Source organism: Trichoderma citrinoviride, assembly GCF_003025115.1.
Source record: "Trichoderma citrinoviride strain TUCIM 6016 unplaced genomic scaffold BBK36scaffold_3, whole genome shotgun sequence".
Taxonomy (NCBI): Eukaryota; Fungi; Ascomycota; class Sordariomycetes; order Hypocreales; family Hypocreaceae; genus Trichoderma; species Trichoderma citrinoviride.
The window spans coordinates 1,961,576-1,975,783 of NW_020194711.1; the positions used below are offsets into that span (position 1 = coordinate 1,961,576).

General features: G+C 53.5%; 5 protein-coding genes across 5 annotated transcripts; all 5 read right to left on the reverse strand.

The window, feature by feature from the left end:
* Positions 1-4,432: 4,432 nt before the first annotated feature.
* On the reverse strand, positions 4,433-6,073 carry BBK36DRAFT_1111828 (hypothetical protein; the record flags this gene model as incomplete). Its single annotated transcript, XM_024889739.1, has 2 exons — positions 4,433-5,240; positions 5,790-6,073. The coding sequence occupies 2 exons, from the start codon at positions 6,071-6,073 to the stop codon at positions 4,433-4,435; spliced, it is 1,092 nt and encodes a 363-aa protein (XP_024752322.1).
* Positions 6,074-6,880: 807 nt separating this feature from the next.
* Positions 6,881-7,818, reverse strand: BBK36DRAFT_1166874 (NAD(P)-binding protein; the record flags this gene model as incomplete). The annotated part of the gene is made up of 3 exons (XM_024894972.1): positions 6,881-7,171; positions 7,293-7,504; positions 7,566-7,818. The coding sequence occupies 3 exons, from the start codon at positions 7,816-7,818 to the stop codon at positions 6,881-6,883; spliced, it is 756 nt and encodes a 251-aa protein (XP_024752323.1).
* Positions 7,819-8,148: 330 nt separating this feature from the next.
* Positions 8,149-9,156, reverse strand: BBK36DRAFT_155199 (ankyrin; the record flags this gene model as incomplete). Its single annotated transcript, XM_024897635.1, has 2 exons — positions 8,149-9,007; positions 9,095-9,156. 2 exons carry the CDS (start codon positions 9,154-9,156, stop codon positions 8,221-8,223), a joined length of 849 nt encoding a protein of 282 aa, XP_024752324.1. The 3' UTR covers positions 8,149-8,220.
* Positions 9,157-9,731: 575 nt separating this feature from the next.
* Positions 9,732-10,753, reverse strand: BBK36DRAFT_1192748 (hypothetical protein; the record flags this gene model as incomplete). Its single annotated transcript, XM_024896779.1, has 3 exons — positions 10,494-10,753; positions 9,925-10,422; positions 9,732-9,864 (listed from the first exon to the last, which is right to left on the reverse strand). Exons 1-3 carry the CDS (start codon positions 10,742-10,744, stop codon positions 9,732-9,734), a joined length of 882 nt encoding a protein of 293 aa, XP_024752325.1. The 5' UTR covers positions 10,745-10,753.
* A 723-nt stretch (positions 10,754-11,476) lies between these two features.
* Positions 11,477-12,837, reverse strand: BBK36DRAFT_1112868 (FAD/NAD(P)-binding domain-containing protein; the record flags this gene model as incomplete). The annotated part of the gene is made up of 2 exons (XM_024889848.1): positions 11,477-12,640; positions 12,760-12,837. 2 exons carry the CDS (start codon positions 12,835-12,837, stop codon positions 11,477-11,479), a joined length of 1,242 nt encoding a protein of 413 aa, XP_024752326.1.
* Positions 12,838-14,208: the final 1,371 nt, after the last annotated feature.

The window sequence follows — 14,208 nt, forward strand, 5'->3', positions numbered from 1 at the left end:
CACCGTCTCCAACTCAGCTAAACCTCCTTCTCCTCTCCTTCTTCCTCCTCCTCATTTTCATGTGCCGGATGCATGTGCCTGCAAACGGAAACGTCGAGAAAAAGGCCGAGAACTCAGCCACTAGTCTAGGCATGCATCATCTACTTCTTTTACTTCCCTCGTCCACAACGAAGGTTTCTCGAGCGGTCACGCCGCCACGCTCAAAGACTGACGGATCCGGCGCCCGCTAGGAGCAGTGGAATCACGGGATGCTGTTGTCGAATACTCAGCTGTATCTGGTTGTGCGAGAAGTACGGCAACCATCTCGTGCGCAAAGTCGGTCCAAAAAGACGCCGTCTCGAACCATCAATGTGCTCTCACTCTCCCTATCGAATGGCCGAAAGCACAGGCACAGGCACAGGTACATGCATTGATGGGCACAGCGGTAAGCAGACGGGAGGTCACACATACGGAAAACCGGGTCGCTGAATCAGTTTGCCAGGCCCAGGATCAGCGAGATGCCAGGCAACAGAATTCCCGAGATGCTCACTGGACGCATTTGGGGTCGCGCCGGCATGCGACTGACAAGCCGTGCCACTAGCATCCACTTGCGAACCTCGTCCCGCGCGCCAGATCCCAGACCGTGGCCAAAGCGTGGTGGTTAGTTCGGACAAGAGCGTGCCATGGCTGAGCGCCTCCAGGTCCATACGCGGACGTCTGCTTCTCGCCTTGCCATGCTAGCGGTTCTCGGCCGGCTCCTTGCAGGACAGTCAACTGCCTAGTGTGGCGAGACCGGCATCGACACAACTCGCCACGACTCGTACCATCTCATCTCGACCACCTGTCTACAGATCATGAGCCACGACTGCTGATTGTTCGTCTTCGCTCTTGATGGAAGACGAGTGCAGTACGACCGTAGCCTCCTCGTGTCAAGATGAAGCAGCCAAGTTCCGGCCTACAATAATCCGTACCAAGGACTGACAATGGCCGATCCTTACTGGGTCTTCAGTTTTGCTAAGACAGTCGGGTGGAGATGCTCCCACAAAATTAATTCTGCTGCCTGATCGTCGTCGCCGAAAGGGAAGATATTGGGGCCATATCAAACTCCGAATCCCCGGGGTGCTTGCTCCGGCTAGCGCTGCTGCAAGATGCTTGCCATGGGGTGGAGGAGCATGGAAGAGCTCACGACTATCTTGCCTCTGTTCGGCAGGCATGCTTACGGTACAATATTGTGAAGGGGCAGAAGTACGAGGATGCACTCATACTTGTACTTGGACAGTACCTCTGAAAAGTGCCGATGGACAGTCGGCGTCTTCGACTGCGTTCTGCTCTCTATATGGGCTTTGCATCACAAGCTAACAGATACTGGGCAGCCAGCCAGCAAGCCAGCAGCTGATTGCCAGTATATCACAATCGAGGCTTGGTGTTGCAATTCTGAGAAGAAACACGCAGCCATGCGGGACACATCGCCAGCTGAAGTCACATGCGTGTACTTACTCGTACTCGTACACGAGCTCGTTCGATCATAGAAGCTCCAGAGGCCTTCCATATCACATCCATTGGGGAATTGATTGGATTGGGTGCTCTTTGCGCCGTGTTCTCCACAGACAGCCCTCCGCTGAGATGGATCTCTGTGTGTGCTCTCTCACACGCACGACATCAAGCAAAATCCAACACTGCTCCTCAATGTTGTCGATCTCATCCCGAAAAGCCTAGCTGAGGAGCATGAGACATTGTTGCAGTCTGTCTGGCAGGTTGTATCTACGATCTGAATCTGCAAAAGATGAGGAGTTTAGAGTTTCGTCGGCAGGGCTCCCGATATGTGATGCGGTTCGTTGAGTTGCAGTGACAACGGTCGTGTACCGCCATTGCCACATGCATTTACCTCGGCCATTGGCACACCTGATCGAAGCTTACAACCCTTTCCCTTGACAGACCTGGCAACTTAGCATTGAGGCTAGTTATTTCATTGCAGGCAAGCCAACATTTCGGCCTCTCCGCCCTGGATCTCGAGCATCGATTGAAAATAGCGGCGGCTAGTGATTTCCCCGCATGATCATGACGATGCAAACTAGTTTGCCCAAGGTCATTAAGTCTTTCCACGCCCATCTTTCTTGAAGAAGCTTCACGATGATCAGATCTTGTCTGGGGGAGTCGTGGAGAAGGCTCTGCTGTCCTATCCTCGACATCTCACTAACACGCGCTCAAGCGCTAGTATTGACCTTACTCGCCACACGCCACGGTGCTACTAGTAGTAGCTTCATGCTGGACCGCCCGCTTTCGACGCCAAGGCTCCACGTTCTATCCTTGTTCTATGGGCTTGAAGAATAGACCCGCCCTAGGGGCCCAACTTCAACCAGTGGCAGTCGTGATAATGCTGATGCCTGCGATTAAAGCTCACCAACGACACGAGGATACGGTCAAGTAATAAGATCGAAAACATGGTACGACTCCAACGCCCTCTTGGAGCACACCTGCATCGTGATCAAGGTCATGTCAGCTCTTTCGTTACCCCACGGGGCTTGCTGGGCTAAGGCGTTGGAGGAGCTCCAGTAAAAGGGGGCGACGAGATCCGGTCTCGATCACTCGAATCATGCTGTCCTGCGTTGAAACCGCCGTGGTGATGAGCTATCGAATATAGTCTTTAGGCATCCAGATTCTCGACCGTGGCGTGCAGACGACTCAGGGATCGAGACTGTTGGAGCTCACGCCCTCGATTGAGAGTCATCCAGGTAAAAGACCGCGTGATGCCGCACTGCCTTGCCCAAGTCTTGAGGAGACTGCCAAGGATAGCATCGGATACTCGCGAAGTCGGAAGGCCTTTGCCGATTGATTGTTACCATGAGAACTTTTCTATCTCGCGTACCTATCTTGGGACACTGGGATGAGGTGATGATCACATCATCTTCTGGCTGTATTTGTCCGTAATAACTCCTCTGGCCGAATTTGTCCATAATAACTCCTCTGGTTGAATTTGTCCATGATATGTCCATGATAACTCCTCTCGGCAACGCCGCTACTCGTATGATTTTGTTTCTGTCTCACCATATCTTTGGGGAAATCTGGAAAAGGCATCTCACTTTTAGGTACCTCAGACAGACACCCAGCCAACGTCTTATTGGGAAGCCGCCCTTTTACGAGCTTCTATTGCAGAGCCTGAATGACTAGGTGTCCGAATGTTCGGCACGAAGAGGTAAGGCGTAGGAGCTTTACAAATTTCATACTAGTTGGATAGATTCCCGGCGTGGCAACCTTGTTGCAGAATCCAGAATGCACAGTAGGTAATTACTGAGAAGGGGTTACGAAATAACGTTTGGATGGAAGTTTGTGATGAAAGCGAGCAAGTTTTGCAAAAGAAGAGTATGAGAATGATTACGAACATTGTACGATTATGTATTCACGGGGCCATGCTCTAGCTGCAAAGCCCCTCCCTCTATGTGCCCATATATTGAGTCCATTACTACTTATGTATTGCCAAATCTAGACCTTCAATGACTCGCTCTTTTCTTTATGTTGTTGGTGGAGCTCCCTCCCTTTCCCATACGGGCATGATCTGGGGCGGCAAAGAGATTCTGCAGACGTCTTGTTCTACGAACTTGTTGCTTGACGGTGATTTTGCAAGCACCTACCTAGTCATACCTTCGAGAGGACTCACATGATGAATACATTGCTTCCTTCGGCGTGCTATTTTGGGGTTACTTTTGTTTTCCAAGAAATCTATATTACTAGACTTGTATATCAAAGGCACCTGTGTATACGACAGTTAAGAGATAAACATACCCAGGTCACTCGCCTGAGAACACCAGTGTACAGTGGTCCTCTTGTTCCATTTTGTAGGGTAGTTCCTAAGTAATCAACTTCCCCCTTTCTTGCGTGATTTCCCCCGCAAGTGCCACTTCATCACTGCTCTGCTGCTCCAACTGCCCCTACTATCACACCAGAATACATTCACGGCAACGATGTACGAGGCTGAGTGTCTGGTATTTGATTTCAGCTGCTATCTAGATGTGGTCAAGATTCAGTGAGAGATAATACATCATATCTCTGTGACATAAATGTTGAAACAATACAGCTGACTTTGGGTAATCAGTCGCCAAGAGCAGGGACGAAGCACAACGAGGTCCTCCACCAAACTTACCTATACCAAGATCTTGTATGTTTGGCACATCTACACCAGCATGTCATTTGTGAAGAGAGCAGCGTTCTTTGAAAAAGGTAGCGACTTTTGTATTCCCAGTAATAGCATGTGCCGTAATTACATGGCGTCCCTTGCCGAGTCCCTTTTATTTCGCCCCAATGAGGTGTAAATCACAAACGCCAAAGAAAACCCCATCTCAAGCCAACAACAAAGTGGCGAGAATCAGAAAAGGAGAAGACAAAAGAAAAAGAGCTCGAAAACGAGTGACATCAAAAGGCGAACAGAAAGCCACCTGAGCAATGACAAAAAAACATCTCAGTCCCTGCAAAACCACAAACACACCACGGGCTTCTCATTCGGATTCCCCGTCCTCGTCGAGTCCCATCCCACGTCCTTGATCGTCTTCCTCAGCATGTCCTTGTCCGCGCCGTTGACCTCGAGCCCCTTGTACCACTTGCCGCCGCCGCCGCTGACGACCTCGAAGCACCGGTTCTTCTTGGGCGTCGCGTTGGTGCACCCGAAGCCCTTGAGCAGCTCCGCCATGGTCGTGTTGCACGGTATGTGCGCCGCCTTGAAGGGGATCTGGGCCGTCGACGGCAGCTGCCACGGCGGCGTGTTCGTCTTGAAGACGTGCGCCTTGGTGTGCTCCGCCGGGAAGAAGTAGTTGTAGCCCGGCTCGCAGCCCGTGCCGCCCGTCGTGTTGGTCATCTGGGCGGCCGGCATGGTGGGGTCTATGTTGGGGTACGGCTGGGGCTGGCGGGGGAGCATGTTGCCCGTGCCGTTGGGCTGGTAGGCGAAGCTCTGCTGCGTGTAGAAGCCCGCAGCAGGTCCTTGGTAAGGGGGGTAGCCGGCGCTGGGCGCGGCATATTGGGGAACGCCCTGAGCGGCGCCTAGAGGGTAGTATCCGTAAGCCGAGTGAGGCCACGCGCTGGTCTGAGGCACTGTACCATAGGTGTAGCCAGGTCCGCCAGCATGAGGAATGTATGCTTGGCCTTGGGCTACTTGAGGGGCTCCGTACGGAGCAAAGGCCGGCCGGCCGGAGCCGGAGTCGCGGCCGGTCAGCGGGTTCCATCCGCCAGACATGGTTGGCGAGAGCGTGTAAAAAGGAAACGGAACGAAACGACTGGCTAGCGGAAGAGTATTGACGGTCGAGGTTGCCAAGTGTGAACCCAGCGTCCGACTGAAGGGTCGAAAGATGCTTGCCAGTGTCCGGGAACAGGGCCAGACAAGGCAGGGTCCCAGGCTGTTGGAGGGTTGATGAACCAATGTGGAGAAGGGCGGCGGTGGTGATGGAGGTGGTGGTGGTGGTGGTAATGAGGGCTATAAGGGCTGTGATGGCCGTGAGGATAAGACGGAGGAGAGAAATAGTGGTGAAGATGTGGATAGAGGCGATGAAGATAGGGTGAGTAGGATGGAGAGTGGCTATTATAGCTCTCGTATGGGTCGATAGGGCGGCTGTTGTACGCGCTAGGGCGTGGATGTCGCAGCTCGGGAGTCACAGATCGATGAACTTCCGGAGATTGAACTTGTACGACCGAGTTAGCTTGATGGGAGGCAGCGTGATGGCGACTCAGAGTCAGAGTCCACGATCGGCTTACCAGGTGGTGAATCAGGTGAATCAGGTTCGGGTTCGTCCTCAAGCTCAGCTTCAGCTTCAGCCTCGGTGTCAGACTCCGGTTCAGGTTCAAGCGCAGTTCCCGTCTCCGCCTCCTCCGCCGCGGAGACTTGCGCCTCGTCCGACTCAAACTGAATGTCAAGGTGAGCGGCAAACAGCTCTGTGCTCCAAAGGGTGCGGCCTTCGCTGTCGTAAAACGCCCCCACGATGATCCACGCCCAGTATGGAGGGTCCTGACTGGCCTGGAGAATCTGAGTGATGATGAGCTTGGTTGCGGGTGGCGGAAGCTGGCCGGCCTCGACGTCGATCGTCCTACGATTTACACTGAACCCGTTGGGCATAGATGTGGTGCGAGCAGCGGCCGGTGGAACGCGGCCTGAAGGGAGAAACTGGTCCTATTTAAAGCAATATGGGGTTCTGTTTGCTTCTTCAAGCAAGTAGATGAATTGTCGTTCTCTTCTTGATGAAGCATAAGGTTGGAGAGAAGAGGGCAACTTGTTTCCGATGGTTCAGGGGCTGTCGGTTATGTACCTGTTGGCATGCCATGATTCACCTCGGACACGGAAACAAGATCCTGGTGGCAAAAAAGAAAAAAAAAAGAGGCAAACTTTCAGATAATGGCCGAAAGCTGATTTGTGAGAGGCAAGCTGAGCTGGCGGTGAATCACAGACATGAGGCCTGGCGGAGTGGCTGGACCAGAGTGCCTAATGCTGTCGAGGATGACAGGGAGACTGTCTGTGTGCCCAATCGGTCCACCGCAAGATAGAGTGCTTGCGTCGAGAGTGAAAAGACTCCTATTTGCTGCGTGATGAGAAGGCTGTCAGACGTGTTATGCCACGTTGATGGCAATCAGAGACGTGGCGTATGTTTCACTGCAAAACTCGCTTCTTCAGCTCCGGTTGGGTGCAAGAGCAGTTGTGGCACGACTAAAATAGTAGCAACCAGGCCAAGATTGGACTGAATACTGCATGCCGCAGACTGCAGGTAATCGATGCTGCATTGATATTGAGTATCTGAGAGAGGCTGGCCGGTATACCGATGTCTTCAGCTCTGACAAGTCGACGGGGACAGCGCAGATGATCACGGTGATCCACAAACAGATGCATGTGCAGCCCCAACAGCACAAAGTATCCACACAAAGCAGAGCCTCACCAGGGGACCTCTTGGAACTTGCCATCTTCAAACTCCCAGAACGTTCCTGGCTTGATCGCGCCTCTCTCAGATTCCAGCAATCTCACAAACGCCTCGGCACTGGCCACGGGATCCTTCTTTCCCTGATAGTTGTTGAAAGCCGTCTTGGTGTGGCCGGGGCTGACGCTCCAGAAGGTGATGCTTTCTCCATCATCCTTGTAGTTGTCCTCGATGATTTGGTAGTGCAGAGTCAACATGTTGAGTGCAGCTTTGCACACGCAATAGTCAATCAGAGAAACCGGGGGAAGCTATACGCGGCAAACAAGAACAAGGAATTAGCAAGCGGTTGCACCAGAGTAGCTGTTTATCGCGTTTGGGTTGGAAACAACATGAGCAGAAGGAAACAGAAGAAGAAAACCATGGGATTACCTCTCTGTTTGCTGTGCGACCGAGGCTTCCTCTAGCGCTGGAGTTCATGATGACTCTCGGCCAGGAGCTCTTCCTGAGCAGCGGGACAAAGGCCTTGGTCACGAGGACGTTGGCGGTGACACAGCTGTTGAAGTTGCCGTTGAAGGTATCCTTGAGCTCGGCCGGGTGGTGAGTCTTGGGCACCTGGAGGCTTGCGGCATTGTTGATGAGCACTGTTTGCTGCATGAGTTTTGGCTGGTTCGCTTGATTTTGAAGACAATTGGAGACACGCACCGTCTAGCTTTCCGTATTTCTTGTCCAGGGCTGCAACCGCCGCCGTGATGCTCGGGATGTCCTCAATGTCAAGCTGAACAACATCCAGCGAGGACGAGACGCCCAGCTCTCGCAGCTGCTCAATCGCCTCGTGGCCCTTTTCGGGCTTTCTGCAGCCGAGGATGATGGTGGAGGAGGGAATCCGGTGGGCAATGGCCTGTGCGATGCCGAAGCCGATGCCTCGATTTCCTCCAGTGATGAGAACGGTCGACATGGCGTGTTATCGATAGCTGGCCGTTTTCTTTTGTTTTTGTCTCTCTTTCTCTATCGAGTTTCCTTGATTCTGGAGATCCATTGATTCTGAAATTCGGGAATTCTGCTTGGAATTTATGTACACAAGCCTTGGTGGACTTAGGAGGCGCCTGTTGCGGGCAAAGCCGCATTTTGCAGTCTTCGGAATTGTGGTGATGCTGGCGCTGCTAAGTCCGGGCCGGTCTATCGTGGAGCGGCTGAAGGATCTACAACGACGACTCTAAACAGCTCTCTGATTACTCACCGGATCGTAGAATAGGTGGCCTGGATGATGCTGGAAGAGTGGTTCTTGCTCTACTCTATTCCCAATTCTCATAAAGATCAAACATGACGCATCGCTATCGTTACAAGGGGGGGCACATCGTCAAATCTCGTAGCGCTCGTCCTCGTCGCTAAGCTCGCGCACAATCCTGACGGTGCCAATGGCCATCTTCTTGAGCATACTCGTCTCTTTCTTGCGCTTCTGTTGCTGTTGTTGTTGCTGTTGTTGCTGTTGTTGCTGTTGCTGCTGTAGCTGTTGCAGCTGCTGAAGCCTTCCGACCTCGGACACCAAGCCCTTCAGATACACCTCGGCCTGCACTGTGGCGCTGTACGCCGCTGGCGTCCAATTCCACATGTTGCGCCTCTCGACATCCGCGCCGGCCGCGAGCAGCGTCCGCAGACCCAGCAGGTTGCCATTGCCGCTCGCATAGTGAAGGGCCGTGTTTCCCTCTATATCCGCTCTCTGCACCGCCTCGTAGGGTCCGCCGGGGACATATGTCAGCAGCAGCTGCAGTATGGTGTCGTGGCCACCCACGCTGGCCTCCATGACGGCGTCCCGGCCGCGAATGTCCCTCCGCAGGATGCAGGCCGCGTCGTTTTCGCACAGCAAGTGGACGACTTCGGTGTGGCCGGCGCCGGAGGCCAGCATCAGGGCTGTCTGGTGGTTCTCGTTCAAGGCGGGGCAGGGGTCTTCGTGGCCGGCATCGAGCAGCACCTGGCAGACGTCCTTGTGGCCGAGAGAGGCGGCCAGGTGCAGGTTGGAGTTGGAGAGGCCTGCGGGCGAGATGTCGGGGTTGTGGAGGAGAGAGGGATGGGACTTGAGGATGCGCTTGACGAGCAGGGCGTCGCCGGCGTGGATTGCGCGCCGCAATCGAATCGAGGGCTCGATCCTGCGAGGACGTGTGATGGTGGTTAGCAGAGGACGAGGAGATTGTGGTGATGGGAGCGGGAGCGGCATCGGCGCATTTCCATCTGACGAGAAGCGGCGGTTATTTGAGCTCTTACATGATGGCCGGACCGTGCAGGATCCAAACGACATGCTGTAGAAGAACACGAGACGAGGCGAGAGGAGATGAAGAAGCAGTCGGCAGTGGATTCGCACAGCAGAGACGGGGTCCGGCGCCGTCTGACAGCAGCTGACCTCTGTCGAGGAAGCTTGCCAGGTGCAGGTTCGGGAGGATTCCAGGTCTGCCGAGAGCAGTCGTGGTGACGCCTCTGGAGCTACTTTATCGCACAGATCATTGATAATGGACCGCTTGTACCCCGCCATTGACAGGCGAGAATTGACGGCCCACCGCAAGCAGCAACCCCGCTGAAAAGGGCCGCTGACGGGCGCTGAATCCAATGGCCCGGACAGCCCAGGGCCACAGGGATTGTACGCTGGAAAGCCTCGGTAAATGGCGGGGGGTCAACTTAACGTGATGGCTTCATGTTTCATCATTCACATATCATGAGAGCCACGCCACAAAAGAAAAGGCCTGAGTATATGCACATGGACCCAACTGACCACCCTGCCTTATTTGACATTCATGTTGCCTACCTACATACATGTACTGATTCTGCCCAGACACAACTACCAGACAATTGACCCGACTTCATCAAATAAGAAGACGCTCAGTCCTCCGTCTCATTCAGCTCATGGCTTAGCTTTACCGCGTCCGTCTTGCCCGTGTCAAGCACAACAGCAGGGTCCTCCTCGTTGCCCTTCCGAGTCACTTTGCTTCCTTTCTTCGTCGTAACGGTGGTCCTGCTCTCTGAGTCAGCTCAAAACCTTGTCCAACATGCATTCTTGATGGATATGACCTACTCATCCGGATTCACCTCCTTGACTTTTCCTTCAGGCTGGCCTTGGCCCCAGTTCCAGCTCACGGTATCGCCCTCCTTAGGTCCCTTGGAAGCGTCTCCATTGCCTGAGCTTTTGCCGTTTTGTTGGCCATTCTTGGACTCTTTCTCTTTCTCGTTTGACTCTTCTTCGCCCTCAGCATCCTCTTCTTGGCCATCCTTTTCTTCATTGTCCTTTACCTCAGCAGCACCATCTTCGGTCTCTCTCTTCTTGCTCTTCCCGGACTGGTCATCCGGGGCCTTTCGCTTATCTCCCGCCTTCTCTTCCTTGTCATTCTTCTCTTCTTTCTCTTCTTCTTTCTCTTTCTCTTCTGCCTTGTCTTGAGCACCACCACCGTTGGCCTGACGCTTCTTGATGGGATCATGGCCCCAGTTCTTGAGCGACGCATACGACTTGGTCTTCTTCACCTCTTCAATGGGCTTCTTGTTGTTGGCCTTTTCTTCCTGAGCCAAGTGTCGTTTACTATTAACAACAAGACCTCATCAGCTACCCTATTCTCTCACCCGTTGTCGATGACGATCATGGGGACTTACCAGTAAGACACAACCTTTCTCATGTGGCTAACATCGTCATCGGTATACTTTTCCGGATCCTTGTCAGGATTAGACTCGAGAATCTCGACGATCCGTCGGCCGCTGTCGTGGCCAACAGACTCTCCGCTGCCGTCGTCTTTGCTCCATCCTGCGCTCGTGGAATCGTCGCCCTTGAGCCATTCCTTGAGCTCTTGGGCTGTCATGTTGACGAGCTCCTTGAACTCTTGGATGACCTCGCTCTTTTCCTTCATCTTGGAAGAGTTGACTTTGATGTTGACTTCTACGTGCTTTCACCAAAAACTTTCGTTCTTCTCGTTCTTCTCGTTGATCTGACACGTGATAGCAATAGATGTGTGCGAGGAGATGCGATCTTTCAAGGGATTCTCCCGCCTTTTACGTTTTCCCCAAAATCATTGTGTCGTTAAGCTTTCCTCCCGTCGATCGGACGCTTCCGGCGCTTGCGTCATGGAGCATCACTACGATCCAGATCTAAAGGCTTCATAGATCGCTAGCACAGACCAGATAGATCAAGATGGCATCATTAGCTTGGAGCTTCGCAGTAAGGGGAAACACCGCTGACGTAGAATAATGAGCGGAGAAAACTCTGGGGAAAAGAACGCCATGTTTTCCTATTCCGGCAACAATGTCTTGGATGCATCGCCTGCAATGACGTGTGGTATAAGTATGTAGGCTGTTGGGTAGATTTCACATGCGATGGTGGATTTACTATAAGTTTGTTTGTTGACTAGATTGCATCATCATAGGCTTCATTCTGAAATTATGGCGGTGCTGAAGTAGACAATCGCAATATAGCCCGGAGACCATGTTCGCCTCGTCTAGGCTTCACGATAGTACGATCCTGTGTGTTCTCCTCTTTGCAAATGAAAAGGCGAAACAAGTCAAAAGCACTCCTTCTTCCGTTAAATCAAACACGCTATCATCAAATTATAGATACAGTTCAAAAAAATTGTAAATCATGTAGCTCAGGCGTTGATGGCCCTCTTTTTGAGCACCGCCGAGTTCTCATTCAAGCCATCATAGTCGTGAGCATCCAAACAGGCCTGCCGACTCAGCAGGACAGCCGGCGTGGCCCTCTCCTTCATCTCCTTTTCGTAATCGCCCACGGCCTCGGCCCGGGCCTTCTCACCAGAATACACCGCCTTGATCTCGCGCAGCAGATGCCAGGCGTCGAGGATGCCGTGATTGCCCGCCTCGCCGCGGTACATGACCATGGCGTGCGCCGCATCACCAGCGAGAGTCACCCTGCCGTCGCGGTTGTCCCAGTCCTGACACGGCCAGTCCTGCAGAACGAGGTGCAGCGTGGGCGAGGACTCGGGAATGGCCTGGATGACGCCGTGCAGGTCCGGGTGGAAGCCCGCGGCCAGGCGCTTCATCAGGGCGACGCGCTCCTGGTTCGACTCGGGAACGGCCTCGTCCCGGTCCTTGTCCAGCCACGAGAGCATGACCTGCACGCGGTAGCGCTCGGCGGGGGTCCCCGCGGTGCCGTTGGCCTCGGGCGTCTCGAGCATGGAGATCCAGAGGAAGACGCCGGTGTCCGGGTGGCAGCCCTGGAAGAGCAGCGGGTCGATGCGGCGCAGCGGCGCGACCTGGTCAGGTGTGAAGTCGGCGGACGCGCCGATCATCTTGACGGGCAGCAGGTAGTTGCGGTAGGCGTCGGGCACGAGGAACCGCCTCGTCTGCGAGTTGCTGCCCTCTGCGCCGACGAGCATCCTGCCGGTGGCCGAGGAGCCGTCGGCAAAGGTGGCCGTGACGCCGCCGTTGTCGTGATCGTCGTCGTCGTCGTCGTCTCCGGACACGCGAATGTCCGCCAGCTTCTTGCCCCAGCGGACGTGGTCGGCGACGCCCCGGAGGAGCACCTTGCGCAGCTTCTCGCGGTTGACGCGGCGGCGCAGGTTGGGCGGGATGCGGAACTTGGTCTCCAGCGTCTTGAGGTTGATGAACATGAAGTTGCCGTTGTCGTTGCGGCCGACCTCCGGGTCGACCTGGACGCCGTCTATGGCAGCCAAGGTCTCCTCGTCGAGCATGTCGCGGAGGAAGCGCAGCACCCAGTGCAGGGTGATGGCGTATCCCTGGCCGCGGGCATCGATGTCTTGGTCGCGCTCGTAGATTTCAAAGGGTATGTTGGCCTGTAAGATTGCTTTTAGAGACTGGGATCCTGTGTTGTAATCAAAAGAAACATAGAAGAGACTGACGCGAGAGCGCAAGTTGTCATCGATGACGGGGGGGTTTGTTCACAACTTCATACCTTCTTGAGGCCGTGGGCCAGCGTCAATCCCACGACGCCGGCGCCGATGATTAATACGGGCTTCTCGTTGACGGTCATGATGAACTGGTTGAGCAGACGACAAGCCAACCCTTTGGAATTCTGCTTCCTCTTCTTCCTCCTGTCTTGAGCTTCTTCTTATCGAATCGGTTTCTGTGGCTGCGCTTCTTTCAAGAATATTCTGGACGTAACCTTGGGAAGTTTGCCTTGTGCCTTGTGCCTGGTGCCCCTCATGGCCTCATGCTGGAGCCACCCTACCTTACCTTAGGCTACCTTATGCTAATGTTTGCTCTCGTGCTGTGCGCGTTCCAGTTGTCTGGTCACTCCGGTGCTGGGATTCGTTCAGAGGGCCTCCAGGGGTTCGGGTCCTTCTCCACGGGTTCTCCCTAGCCCTGAAGCCCAAAGTAGCACGATGCATTGGATGAGATCACCGAGGATGGAAACTCGGATTTTACACACATGTCCATATCGAACCAGCTGTGGGACCAATCGTCGCCATCCGATGGCCGCTTGAGAGCCGGGTTCTGAAAATCTTTGCAACTGAAAATGGAGAGATGGTTTATTGAATGAGATGAGCAAACACGAAATGCCGTGTTGCCGTCATGAGAGCGCGGAACAGATCGCCTGATGGTCCTTGTACTGAGACGATGCCGGATCGTGGCGTGGGCGAACAGCAAGTGCCGCCAACCGCTGGTTGACCATCTACCCAACCACTGGCGTTCTCTATTTTTCTAGCTATGGTGTTAGTTTAGCCTTTTGCTTATTTTGTTTTGTCAAAGATTATAATGGATGGTTGAAGTTCTGTTAGCCGCGCAGGTTGTCGAAGCTGTTGGTGGCGGATGCTGAAGCGCGCCGCGGATCTCGTTGGTTGTGGTGAACTGCAGTCTATGTGTGCCAGCAGCATCTTGCTACTTCAAGTGCCCTTAGGAAAATCGCGCAAATACCGACATGAAGCTAGAAGCATTCAAGTCTGCGGTGCAGACAGAAGGAATTGTCGATCAGTGGTTGACTGAACAGTATAATCTTCAGTGGCTGAAGATTACCTTACGGAACAAAGCAAATAAGCGTCGTAGAGAAGTTGGTGATTAGTTTAACTTTACTTCGAATTGCGACATTCGTCTCGCAATATGATATAAGTCTGATTCGTTTTATCGGCATCAAACTCTATGTTTACTCACTCTCCAAGTGTTTATGCAACTGATACTTCAGTGCACTGTATCAGAACATGAACATATCTTACCGTCAGCGTATATCGCCCACATCCCGTCTACAATGCCATCTACCAGCAACAACTTGCCGCCCAACTAGACTTTGATCCCCATAAAGTGGGAATAATCACAAAAGTGGTACTCGGGCCCGCTACCTAATCTATTCTGTTTACTAGTACTAGTATTAGTATTAGTATTTGGCCCTCACGCATGCAGGTTGCAG